Source organism: Salvelinus alpinus, chromosome 12 (genome assembly GCF_045679555.1).
Source record: "Salvelinus alpinus chromosome 12, SLU_Salpinus.1, whole genome shotgun sequence".
In the NCBI taxonomy this organism is placed as follows: domain Eukaryota; kingdom Metazoa; phylum Chordata; class Actinopteri; order Salmoniformes; family Salmonidae; genus Salvelinus; species Salvelinus alpinus.
Window position 1 is genome coordinate 30,920,829 of NC_092097.1, and position 13,721 is coordinate 30,934,549.

Sequence of the window (13,721 nt, forward strand, 5' to 3'; positions counted from 1 at the left end):
TTATTGCCTGTCTGGGATCTGAACCACTCACAAAAACAAAAAAATATTATAAAAAGTTGGTCACAAAAAAACAGTTTTGTCATCCACTAAAACAAACCCAGAAATCAACCATTTTAACTTTTGGATAACACATTATATGATAGTCTTCTTAACTATTAATTGAATAACTTTGTTATATTTTGTGCAATCATGTTGCTTGCGATACTGCAGTCACTGGGCCGTTTTCAAACCAAAGGCATTTACCGACACTCCCTAACAATTTGCTGAGAGTCATCAATTATGCAGGGTACCCGCACGCACTGGGAAGGAAGATAGCAGCAACAATATGGCGTCAGCCGCAGTTTCTCCCGAATCTTTTGGACATCTTCAGTTCAGTGCCGGCTGTCTGGATTTCTGTTAATGCGGGAAAAGTAAGTAGATATTATGTTGTCTTGTACCGAGGGGTTTTGGTGGAGGATGGATCATGCTACTTCCCTGTCTACAACCTGCATCCCCAATGCCGCAGAGCGGTCCCCCTCAGAATCCTTTATCCTGAATATTGTGGATAGCGCTCCTTGCCAAAGCTTGTGCAAATATGCATGGAAAACCTCAATTACATGTAGGGATGACAGTCTTAGCTGAAAAACATAAGCTTATACTGCGAAAAGTGGTGGAGAGTGTTAAGCAGGTAAATCGGGGTGTTGGCCTGCCTCTGAACGGAATGACATTCTATGTGTCAAATTGTGAAACATACGCATACGGTGGGATGGGGAAGTGGGAGCACGTCAAACTTCAGTGCATGTTATCGCTGACATCGACATACATGCAGGCATATAAGGTAGCGGTATGAGCTTTGAGTCAACTTCTATTCTCGATACCCTAATCCTTTGTAAAACAATTTAACTGTAACTGTGATAGTGTTACCTCATGCACCCCACCTCCACTCCATCACCCCTCCCCTTGCATTTTGAGGCTATATTGCTGGAGATAGGCATGCCTCAGGTTTGGCAGTTGAAGGGGAACCGCGGCACCCCTCCTCATCTCTTTACAGCCCCCATCCCCAAATAGAGGTGGATAACAAATGTCCACGATGGTGTTATAACGCTTCCCTGTTAATGTTGGGAGCCTTATGGCTTACCTAGGCAGCCTTTTCGGGTGTGGTGCTATACAATACGGTCGTCAATGGTATCTGGGGAGCTTACCAAAAACCATTATCAAGACAATCTATAACAATTTATACCATTTACTTCGAATGGTGGAGCTGAGATTGTTTTGGAGCAAAACAGTTAAATTAATGACATAGCCTAGAATTTATACGAGCAGTGCATGTTTTCAAATGGATTTGTGCCTCTGTCATAGAAGCATCCTCAATACTGCAGTATTTTAGTAAAGGCTTTGGCCCGCATGCCGGGGACAAGGCACGCGCGTGTGTAAACAGTGCATGAGCTACAATACAAAGTCATACTGATAGACCATACAGTGGAAGAGTTATTACCGGTTTATAACATATAGGCCAAGAAGGTGCGCATTTTACTTTCGTTAACGGTTTTACATGTGCTATGGGGTTTATCAAGTGATAACCTGTAATGACAATTGTTGGGAGAGGAAATCCTCTTATAAATTAATCGATTATTGTCCTGACATGGGCAACATGAGCAGTTTTCTGAATGACCTCCATTTTGGCTGGGGTTTAACGATGCTACCCTGTTCATTAATAGACGTATGCCAAAACACTGAAAGCGCAAGAGCCAGATTATATCCAAATCAATGGGATTGGGATGAAGTCTAGACTAATTGACTATATTGTCTTCATATTTGAGTATATAATTTATTCCAGTCCATATTGCTCTCATTCAGTATCCTATCCAGTCAATGCTAAATTAGGCAATTTGGAGTTATTGAATTCTGTGTGCCACTGGCATGTAGGCCTTCATGTGTAGACGCACTGGATATGGTGTGCTGCTGCTACCCTCGTCTGATTTCGTGCGGACTCCTCTATCAAGTTGCGTTTCTCTCCTCAATAGATCTCCACTCTGCCCCTCTTCAGATCTGTCTCCAGACTCTCCACGATGTCGGATGCTCTCAGTTTCGTCTTTCTTATAGCCCCCCTCTCAATAATGGAGTGAAACAGTTGCGATAAATAGTTAAATTACAGGCCTAGGCTACTCTGCTGGTTGGGCGTTTGGATGTCTCTTTTCTTGGCATAGAGGACACACGCATAGAGGACTCGAGCTAGCGCTTCCTTTGAGGACTCTGTCATCAGTGGTGCTGAAACGGACAGCGATAGGCAGTGCGATCTAAGGAGACGTCAGTTCAACATCTAGTTTTGATTTACATTTGGTTGAGTTGTCAACTAACGTGTATTCAACGTGAAAAAACATGTCTCCTTGTCATTGGATCTAGGTTAAAAGTTTGGTGAAAAACAGACGAAATTACCTTGCTTTGATGACTTTTTGCAAATTCAATAATTTTCCCACGTTGATTCAAAGTAATCGCATATATTTTTGGGGTTGAAATGACGTGGAAACAACGTTGATTCAACCCGTTTTTGACCAATGGGGCGGCTTCCAGAAGCCACTGGAGTTTTCTACCATCTCAGGTTCGGTTTCATGCGATTAACAATCCTTCTCACAATGGACTAATCCCTCGTCTGTCCCTCGTCTGTCTGTAGCAAAATCTAAACGGATGTTACAATTATGCTATTGGTAAATACGCATGCTTATTAGGTTCGAATATCCGGGATGGAATTAGGAACAGCATGCACTCTCAGCGATTGAATGAACACGTGAGTAACCTTAATTTTTGAATGAAGTGTTTTGCATCACAAGGTCCCATCCTTCTTGGAATGTGGTTGGCTATTACATTGACTTGATTTTCCTGCAGCCCAAATGAGGACAGAAGGAATAGTCTTGATTAACTCTACACATTCGCTATAGGAAAGCCAGGAAAGCCTCTATGCCATCATTAGTAAATTAGGTCCCCATATGTCCTGTGGTGCATCAATGTTTGTGAATCACCTTGAACGTAGATCAATTGATGTAACATTTGTGGAAGGAGACTTGGAGGTTGCACCAGGGTCGGGTTACTTAAAACGACGACTTAATTTCCTAGTGGTACAATCTCTAGTGTCAGCGGTTTATGGGGGGGCTTTTAAGGTTTCTTTGCCCTTCGTTCATTCCTGGCCACATTAATTAGTCGTGAAATGTAGCTAACCTCTATAACATGCACTGCAATGTTCATGACGATGATACTTGAAAATATCTATATCAGATCAGATAATAGCCTACATGTTTATACAAAAAAATAACATCACACCCATGGCAATATATTTGAAAAAAACTAGATTTCCACTTAAAAGTCACAAAAATAACCTGGACTAAATTATTCTGAAATCAGAAGAATTCAAATGAATCTGTTAGGTGATTCTCTGTAACAGTCCTGACCTGTTTTATGTTGTTTTTTATGTGTTTATGGTCAGGGCATGTGTTTTGGGTGGGCAGTCTATGTTATCTGTTTCTATGTTGGTTTTGGGTTACCTGGTATGGCTCTTGATTAGAGGCAGGTGGTTTGCATTTTCCTCTAATTAAGAGTCATATTTAGGTAGGGCGTTCTCACTGTTTGTTTGTGGGTGATTGTCTCCTGTTATGTTTTCGTGTTGTCGATGTATATTCACAAACGGGACTGTTTGGCTGTTCGTTTTGTTTCGATGTCGTCTGTTGCCTGTTCGTGAGTTTACGTTTCAGTTATGTAAGTTTATGTTCAGGTTTTCGTTCTATGTCGTTTTGTTATTTTGTAAGTTTTGAAAGTGTTTGTTTTTCGTGTTGCCATCATTCTTCAGTTTTGTCGTTTATAAAATAAAGATGGCTTATTTCCCTGACTCCGCATTTTGGTCTGAAGATCCTTCTCTCCTCACCTCATCTGAGGATGAGGAAAGCGACAGCTATGACAGAATCACCCACCAACAAAATGTGACCAAGCGGTATGGGAATGCTCGACGGAGCAACAAGGATTTCTGGACTTGGGAGGAGATCCTGTCTGGTAGAGGACCCTGGGCGCAAACTGGAGAATATCGCTGCTCTCGTGAGAAGAGTGAGGCAGCCACAGCCCAGGAGCGGTGGTTTAAGGAGGCAGCTAGGAGACGTGGATGGAAGCCGGAGATTCAAGCTCGAAACCGGAATTATGAGGGGACACGTCTTGCACGGAAGCCCGAAAAGCCCGTGAGTAACTCCCAAAAATTTCTTGGGGGGGGGCTAAAGGGTAGTGGGCCAAGGGCAGGTAGGAGACCTGCGCCCACTTCCCAGGCTAACCGTGGAGAGCGGGAGTACGGGCAGACACCGTGTTACGCAGTAGAGCGCACGGTGTCTCCTGTACGTGTGCATAGCCCAGTGCGGGTTATTCCACCTCCCCGCACTGGTAGGGCTAGATTGGGCATTGAGCCAGGTGTCATGAGGCCGGCTCAACGCGTCTGGTCTCCAGTGCGTCTCCTCGGGCCGGCATACATGGCACCTGCCTTACGCATGGTTTCCCCGGTTCGCCTACACAGCCCGGTGCGGGTTATTCCACCTCCTCGTACTGGGCGGGCGACCGGGAGCATTCAACCAGGTAAGGTTGGGCAGGCTCAATGCTCAAGAGAGCCAGTAGGCCTGCACGGTCCGGTATTTCCGGCGCCACCTCCCCGCCCCAGCCTAGTACCTACAGTGCCTACATTACGCACTAGGCTACCAGTGCATTTCCAGAGCCCTGTTCCTCCTCCACGCACTCTCCCTATAGTGCGTGTATCCAGTTCAGTGCCTCCAGTTCCGGCCCCACGCACTAAGCCACCTGTGCGTCTCCTAAGTCCTGTACACACTGTCACTTCTCCCCGTACTAGTCCTGAGGTGCGTGCCCTCAGCCAGGTGCCACCAGTGCCGGTACCACGCACCAGGTATAGAGTACGCTTTGAGAGTTCAGTGTGCCCTGTCCCTGCTCCACGCACTAGTAGGAAGGTGCTTATCATTAGCCCGGTGCCTCCAGTTCCGGCACCACGCACCAGGTCTACAGTGCGCCGTATCCGGCCAGAGCCATCCGTCTCCCCAGCGCCATCTGAGCCATCCGTCTCCCCAGCGCCATCTGAGCCATCCGTCTCCCCAGCGCCATCTGAGCCATCCGTCTCCCCAGCGCCATCTGAGCCATCCGTCTGCCAGGAGCCTGCAAAGCCGCCCGTCTGCCATGAGCCTGCAAAGCCGCCCGTCTGCCATGAGCCTACAGAGCCATCCGCCAGACAGGAGCCGCTAGAGCCGTCAGCCAGACAGGAGCCGCTAGAGCCGCCCGCCAGACAGGATCTGCCAGAGCCGCCAACCAGACAGGATCTGCCAGAGCCGCCAACCAGACAGGATCTGCCAGAGCCGCCAACCAGACAGGATCTGCCAGAGCCGCCAACCAGACAGGATCTGCCAGAGCCGCCAATCAGACAGGATCTGCCAGAGCCGCCAGCGAGCCATGAGCAGCCAGAGCCGTCAGAGAGCCATGAGCAGCCAGAGCCGTCAGTGAGCCATGAGCAGCCAGAGCCGTCAGTGAGCCATGAGCAGCCAGAGCCGTCAGTGAGCCATGAGCAGCCAGAGCCGTCAGTGAGCCATGAGCAGCCAGAGCCGTCAGAGCGCCATGAGCGTCGAGAGCCGTCAGCCTGCCATGAGCGTCGAGAGCCGTCAGCCTGCCATGAGCGTCGAGAGCCGTCAGCCTGCCATGAGCGTCGAGAGCCGTCAGCCTGCCATGAGCGTCGAGAGCCGTCAGCCTGCCATGAGCGTAGAGAGCCGTCAGTCTGCCATGAGCGTCGAGAGCCGTCAGCCTGCATGGACCTGCCAGAGCCGTCCAAACAGGACCTGCCAGAGTCCTTCAGCCGGGATCTGCCCCTTGTCCCGGTGTTGCCCCTTGTCCCGGTGCTGCCCCTTGTCCCGGTGCTGCCCCTTGTCCCGGTGCTGCCCCTTATTCCGGTGCTGCCCCTTATTCCGGTGCTGGTCCTTATCCTGGTGCTGCCCCTTGTTCTGGTGCTGCCCCTTGTCCCGGTGCTACCCCTTGTCCCGGTGCTACCCCTTGTCCCGGTGCTGCCCCTTGTCCCGGTGCTAGCTGTTTATTTAGGGGATGGTAGTGTTAGGGTGGTCAGTAGAAGGGGTAGACAGAAGAGGGGAGTGACTATGGTGGTATGGGGACAGCGTCCTGAGCCGGAACCACCACCGTGGTCAACTGCCCACCCGGACCCTCCCCTGGACTTTGTGCTTGTGCGCCCGGCGTGCGCATCTTGAGGGGGGGGTACTGTAACAGTCCTGACCTGTTTTATGTTGTTTTTTATGTGTTTATGGTCAGGGCATGTGTTTTGGGTGGGCAGTCTATGTTATCTGTTTCTATGTTGGTTTTGGGTTACCTGGTATGGCTCTTGATTAGAGGCAGGTGGTTTGCATTTTCCTCTAATTAAGAGTCATATTTAGGTAGGGCGTTCTCACTGTTTGTTTGTGGGTGATTGTCTCCTGTGTCCGTATGTCTGTTCGTACCACATGGGACTGTAGCGTTTGTTTGTTTCGTTTCGATGTCGTCTGTTTTCCTGTACGTAAGTTTATGTTTAGTTATGTAAGTTTATGTTCAGGTTGCGTCAACGTCGTTTTCTTATTTTGTAGTTTGGAAAGTGTTTTGTTTCGTTTCGTGTGCCATCGTAATTTATAATAAAGATGGCTTATTTCCCTGAGCCTGCGTTTTGGTCTGAAGATCCTTCTCTCCTCACCTCATCCGAGGATGAGGAGAGCGACAGCCGTTACATTCTCATTTACAGTGTAATCGTTCTCACCTATGAGTAAGTTGCAGGTGCCTACAGGGTAAAAATAGCCATTCAACCAGTTTTGACAAGAGAAAACAGAACGTTCTCCTCCATTGCACTCCATTGTAAAGTGCAAGGGTGAAAATATATTAGAGAGCAACTGTCATTTACACTAACACATTACAAGTCAACAATACTGAAAAATGAAGATCCATCATGACCAGGTTATGGCAATGATCTGTGGTGTTTTGAGAATCTACTGAAGTCATATATGTTTGTTATCCATCATACCACCTGAACTCCAGCGTTCTAGAGAAGCATTGCAATGGAACAGAAGTGGAAGAAAGTTCCAAAGGGACCATATTTAGATTTTGGTGCCATAGTACCTGCTTTTTCCAAGTTAGAATGTGGGTACAAAGGGAATATCTTATTAAGATATGTAATGTCAGGTTTTTCAGAGAGAGAGAGAGAGAGAGAGAGAGAGAAGAGGAAGTATCCTGGAACGTTAGTCAGATATTCCAAAGAAAGACATTTAACAGAGCTCCCCCTTCCAGAAGCAGTACAGGTCACCTGGGACAAGGGAAGAGCCCATGCAGCAGACAGACAGGTACAAGGAAACAGAGGGCTGGAGGTGGCCATTCATTCTTCTCCCTGTAGGGTCACCAAGGTAATCAGCAGGCCAGCCAGACAGCGTCAGAGCCACCATGAATGATTGAAGTAGATTGAAGTCACAGTTCTCTGTGAAAACCTCAATGGCAGCCCTGATTTCTGTGGCCTTTATCTGTATGCATTTTGAGAAAGCAAGAGAGAGAGAGGAGAGACAGAGCGAGAAAGAATCATAGAGTGGGAGAGAGAGAGAGAGAGAGAGTGTCTGGCTCAGGTTCTTAATGGTTGCACATCCTCTAGTCAGGATGCCTTGCTTTGTCGGCTTCCTCTCTGACAGAGATAGAACATTTCACCCAAGTCTCAGGCTTAGGGAGAGCAACAGACAGACAAATAGACAGACACCGACAGCGAGGACACAACCGAGCAATTCGTCTTGTTAATAAGCATCATAATGAAATATAAATCTATCAGATGTTTAATTCGTCTCTTTGTTAGTTCTGCCATCTAATTTGAACTAAAAGAGGAGACCTTCATGAGATGTTAGCTAGCCTTCTGAGTGTTGTTCAATTTGATTGTACCCAAGGTGATATTTTAAACAAGATCATAATGACTTTTTCCATTTTGTAATTTGATAGTAGGACAGGCTGTTTACCCAGATGCTGTACTGCCAAATACTTCCTAAATCATAACCAAAGTTCTTCGTGAAAATGGATGTTCTCAACTTGAGTTTCATTGGAGAAATGGATTTGTCAGCATTTATACCTTTTATCCCATCTCTTTTTCTCCTCCTCTCTCTCTCTCTCTCTCTCTCTCTCTCTCTCTCTCTCCCTCTCTCTCTCGCTCCCCGTCTCCCTCTCCCTCTCCCTCTCCCTCTCTCTCTCTCTCTCTCTCTCAGAGCCAGATGTCCTGGATGAAACGTAAATAAAGCGGAAATAGCTGTAGGATGAAAACATGGCCGCGCCCGGTCTCGCACCCCCAGGACCTGACAGCTTCAAGCTGTTCACCCCCGAGTCGCTCCTTACTATCGAGGAGCGCCAATTCCAGGAGAAGATCAAGAAAAAGCCCAAGCCCAAGTCTGACAGCAGTCACCGCGAGGAAGAAGAGGAAGAACCCATGCCCAATGGTGATCTGGAGGCGGGGAAGTCCCTCCCTTTCATCTACGGGGACATCCCTAATGGGCTGGTGGCGGTACCACTGGAGGACTTGGACCCTTATTATATGAATGAGAAAGTGAGTTCCTACACCACTCAATCCCACACAGGGCTCGACATGACAAAGGGATCAAACTAACTCTCCTGCAGTGAGAAGTTAGGGGTTGGAGGGTTGTGGGGTAGGATGGGATGGGTCAGAGGTTTGAAAGTAGTACTGGTATAATATCTGTTAAAAAAATAATTTGAGGAAGGAACAAATGGATTGTACTATACTCAAATCTTTGTAGCTTGCCTTTTAAATGTATACTGCTTATGACTGTTATAAGTCCTAATGTGTGTCCCCTATAACCATGTTTATGAATGAGATGTTAAGCTTATGGGGTAAGTATAAGGAAAAAACACTACCATGGTTTGGCTATGAGTAAATTTAGAATCAAACTATCTATAGGAAACTTGATGAACCTTTTACTGCAGGGGACTAAATAAGGGTCACACAGAGTGTTTCTTGGTAGTCTTAAACAAATCTACTTTGAAACAATATTATACACCTCACTCACATTGTTATGGGCCGAAAAAAAATAAGACACCTGTACCATGCCAGATATAGAGTTGAAATGTATTCCATTTTGAGTTTGCATTCCAGTATTACACTTTATATACATCACAGAAGACTGGAATACAACAAAACCATTTGGCATAGAAACACCAGATTTACAACAGTTTTTTATTTTTATGTTTGTGTTCCACATCGTTGTACCAGCCATGAAAATAGGGTTATGGCACAGAGTCAACAGCAAAGATGACCTTGAGAAGTGTTATTGCTCTTTAATTGTTTGACCACTGGGAGAGGCAATTAGAGCCAGTCTATTCCTAAGAAGGCTCACATAGTGCTCAAAAGTATGTTCTGAATGCTCTGGCTAGCACAATTACCCAGAAGATGCTGAAGGATCCAGTAACTCTGCAGTAAATGTCTGGAGCTCTGGACCGCAGGCCTATTTGGTAATGCTTATGTAGTCTTATCTGTTGATTGATGCTCTGTGTTGCTGCACTTACTGGAAATATGCTGGTGGATGCTGGCAGCAGAGATGAGACCAACAGGCCTCTCTGAATATGTGCTATCAGTGCTCCTGCTAATTGAATTTGCTAGTGAGGAAAATCGCACTTGGATCATGAGGATGTTCTGTCGAAGCAGACAGTCTACATGTGTGTGTGTGTATCTGTGTTTCTGTGTAGGAGAATGTGGTGTGTGTGTGCAAGTTTATGCATTTAGTGTATGTACATTTCCCTGCATAGTGTACATTTACCACATCTTCATAGTATTTTTTGCATGGGATACTTTTTCCCTGCCTACTTGTACCAATTTGAAGGAGATAGCAGCTGTTTTGTTTGTTGCATGGCTTCCTTAAAAATACAACCACCATATCGTATCATGATTCAGGCCAGACATCACATACGCCCAATTTGGTATGCATACACAGCACATAAGAGCTCCCATTTAGCATAAGTCAAACGGTTGCTTCCCCTACCAGCCCAGGGCACAACAGTACAGTTTCTCTTTCAGATTAGGCCCCTCTCCCCTCAGCCTCCACCCCCCAGTGTAATCCAAGCCCAGGAGAGGAGAGGAGGGGCTGGCTGCACCTTGAGGGTGGTAGAGGTGAGGAGCAGCCTGATTCCTGGGCCAGCTGGCTGTACTGGGCTGAGTTGCTGGGCTGAGCTGGGCTGGGCAGGGCTGGAGAAAGGGTTAAGCTGAGCTGGATGGCTGGGCTAAACTGGGTGCTGGGCTGGCTTGGGTTGGATGCAGGGCTGAAGGCTAGGCTGGTGGTTGGGCAGGGCTGAGGCTGAGGCTGGATAAGAGGCTGGACTGAGCTGCAGGCTAGGCTGGGCTGGGCAGGCCTGTAGGTTAGGATGGAGGCAGGGCTGGATGGGTTTTCTAGCCTGTAAAATAATCTAGGGCCTGCAGGGCTATAGAGACCCACTCAGCAGTGTGTGTGTCTCCTATGATCTGATGATTCATGGACTTCTATGATGGCAGCCAGAGGATGGGTGATGGCGAGGTACAATTGCTGCGTCTTCCCCCCTCTCCTTCATCCTCCCCTCTTCCTTACCCCGTTGCCCCGTTGCCAATCTGTTATGCTTGGCTCTCTCCTTCTCTTGCCTCTGCTCCCTTGTTCCTTTGTTCTCTCCTCCCTGTCCTTGAGGAGGAACAGAGGTAGACTCGTTCATCAAGTGGTGTTCAGGGCTCCCTCATGCACACCTCTCTCATGTCTGGAGCTGTGTCTGTCTCAATGTTCTCCCTCCCTAGATCTCTGTGTGAATGTGTGTGTGTGCGCACGTGCATGCTATCACGCCTCCCTCACTCTGCCCTCCCAAGGACTCTTACCTTTGTGACACACGCACTGCAGGCCGGGCTGTGTGTGTGTGTCAATTACGTAAGAGGACCCGGTAGAGAGCAGAGCGCAAGTCACTGACCTGCTGGGACCAGGATGGTCTGGGACACACAATGGGCCTCCTCCTCCCTGGCCATTCAGAGCGTTTTACTACCTCCCTCCCTCCCTCCCCTCTCCCATCCACACCTTCACCATTCATGACACCTATGGGAGCCCCGGCATGCATATTAATTTGTCACCTCAAAACCTCCTCCTCCTCAATCTCTCAACCTCTTTTCTCTCTCTACCTCTCCAGGTTTCTCATTCTCTCCTCTACTCGACCGCCAATTCCCCTATCCCCTCCCGCTCTCCCCACCTCCATGTGTGCAAGCTTGCGTATGACCGTGTGTGTGTGTTGCTGTCAGCTGCAGTGAAACCTGATCACAGCACTCATGAATCGAGTGCATGAATCGAGGAAGAGGGGAGCGGTGCCAGTGAGGGAAAAGTGCAGTCACTGCAGTTTCTCTTCTCCCCTGGCTGTGGTGGATGTGTGTGTTAGTGTGTGTGTATCTGTGCATGTGAGCATTTGTGCAGGCGTATGTGTGTGTGTGACAGTGCATGTGTGTGTGAGTACGTGTTTGTTGAAGATGGGGTTGAATTTAAGTTGTGCATGTGTGTGGGAGGAGCCACAGTGAACAATGTGTGTGTGTGCCCGACCAACATGTTGGCCTGGACCCTTCGTAAAAACATTTACTTAATTGCACCCACATGATGTCCCAGGTCTAAATCAGTCCCCGACTAGAAGGGAACAATGAAAAAATGCAGTGTAACTGGCTTGGAGGTCCAGAGTTGAGTGTGAGGGAACTAGACAATACAGCACTACTGGTTGTTTAATATAGCATACAGTACCTAGCATCTACAGTAGCTTAAGCCTGGTTGTTAGATCTGTTTGTGCTTCAGACAAGCGAAAACAGGTATGGTCTGGCGACCAAGTGAATGTAAAAGAATGTAGCACTGTATGGTGTAACCAGCGCCTCTCCTGCTAGCCATTCTATCTCTATGGTGTAGCATTGACCGCCGTAGCCATTCTATCTCTATGGTGTAGCATTGACCCCCGTAGCCATTCTATCTCTATGGTGTAGCATTGACCGCCGTAGCCATTCTATCTCTATGGTGTAGCATTGACCCCCGTAGCCATTCTATCTCTATGGTGTAGCATTGACCGCCGTAGCCATTCTATCTCTATGGTGTAGTAGCATTGACCCCCGTAGCCATTCTATCTCTATGGTGTAGTAGCATTGACCCCCGTAGCCATTCTATCTCTATGGTGTAGCATTGACCGCCGTAGCCATTCTATCTCTATGGTGTAGCATTGACCCCCGTAGCCATTCTATCTCTATGGTGTAGCATTGACCCCCGTAGCCATTCTATCTCTATGGTGTAGTAGCATTGACCCCCGTAGCCATTCTATCTCTATGGTGTAGCATTGACCCCCGTAGCCATTCTATCTCTATGGTGTAGCATTGACCGCCGTAGCCATTCTATCTCTATGGTGTAGCATTGACCCCCGTAGCCATTCTATCTCTATGGTGTAGCATTGACCGCCGTAGCCATTCTATCTCTATGGTGTAGCATTGACCCCCGTAGCCATTCTATCTCTATGGTGTAGCATTGACCCCCGTAGCCATTCTATCTCTATGGTGTAGCATTGACCCCCGTAGCCATTCTATCTCTATGGTGTAGCATTGACCGCCGTAGCCATTCTATCTCTATGGTGTAGCATTGACCGCCGTAGCCATTCTATCTCTATGGTGTAGCATTGACCCCCGTAGCCATTCTATCTCTATGGTGTAGCATTGACCCCCGTAGCCATTCTATCTCTATGGTGTAGCATTGACCGCCGTAGCCATTCTATCTCTATGGTGTAGCATTGACCGCCGTAGCCATTCTATCTCTATGGTGTAGCATTGACCCCCGTAGCCATTCTATCTCTATGGTGTAGCATTGACCCCCGTAGCCATTCTATCTCTATGGTGTAGCATTGACCCCCGTAGCCATTCTATCTCTATGGTGTAGCATTGACCGCCGTAGCCATTCTATCTCTATGGTGTAGCATTGACCCCCGTAGCCATTCTATCTCTATGGTGTAGCATTGACCCCCGTAGCCATTCTATCTCTATGGTGTAGCATTGACCGCCGTAGCCATTCTATCTCTATGGTGTTGCATTGACCGCCGTAGCCATTCTATCTCTATGGTGTAGCATTGACCGCCGTAGCCATTCTATCTCTATGGTGTAGTAGCATTGACCCCCGTAGCCATTCTATCTCTATGGTGTAGTAGCATTGACCCTTGCTAGCCAATCTTACACTGTAAAAAGTGGGACAGCACTGTTGTTCATCTGAAGTGATTTTTCTGATTGGTATAATCCAAATGATGATGTAACCAGAGTCTCTATTGCTAGTCATTCTATCTCTATGATGTAACCAGAGTCTCTCCTGTTAGTCATTCTATCTCTGTGATGTAACCATTGTCTCTCCTGTTAGTCATTCTATCTCTGTGATGTAACCAGAGTCTCTCCTGTTAGTCATTCTATCTCTATGATGTAACCAGAGTCTCTATTGCTAGTCATTCTCTCTCTATGATGTAACCAGAGTCTCTCCTGCTAGTCATTCTGTCTCTATGATGTAACCAGAGTCTCTCCTGCTAGTCATTCTATCTCTCTGATGTAACCAGAGTCTCTCCTGCTAGTCATTCTATCTCTATGATGTAACCATTGTCTCTACTGTTAGTCATTCTATCTCTATGATGTAACCAGAGTCTCTCCTGCTAGTCAT

General features: G+C 47.4%; 1 protein-coding gene across 5 annotated transcripts in view; it reads left to right on the forward strand.

The window, feature by feature from the left end:
• Positions 1 to 269: 269 nt before the first annotated feature.
• LOC139535860 (sodium channel protein type 8 subunit alpha-like) overlaps positions 270 to 13,721 on the forward strand; it is a 223,458-nt gene continuing 210,006 nt past the window's right edge. For 3 of the 5 annotated variants that reach the window (XM_071335723.1, XM_071335718.1, XM_071335720.1), the window contains exons 1-2: positions 270 to 410; positions 8,265 to 8,599. In XM_071335723.1, coding sequence (XP_071191824.1) covers positions 8,321 to 8,599 — 279 coding nt within the window. In that variant the 5' untranslated portion in view covers positions 270 to 410; positions 8,265 to 8,320. The remainder of the gene's footprint in view (positions 411 to 8,264; positions 8,600 to 13,721) is intronic. The other 2 variants (XM_071335719.1, XM_071335721.1) reach the window with 1 other exon arrangement.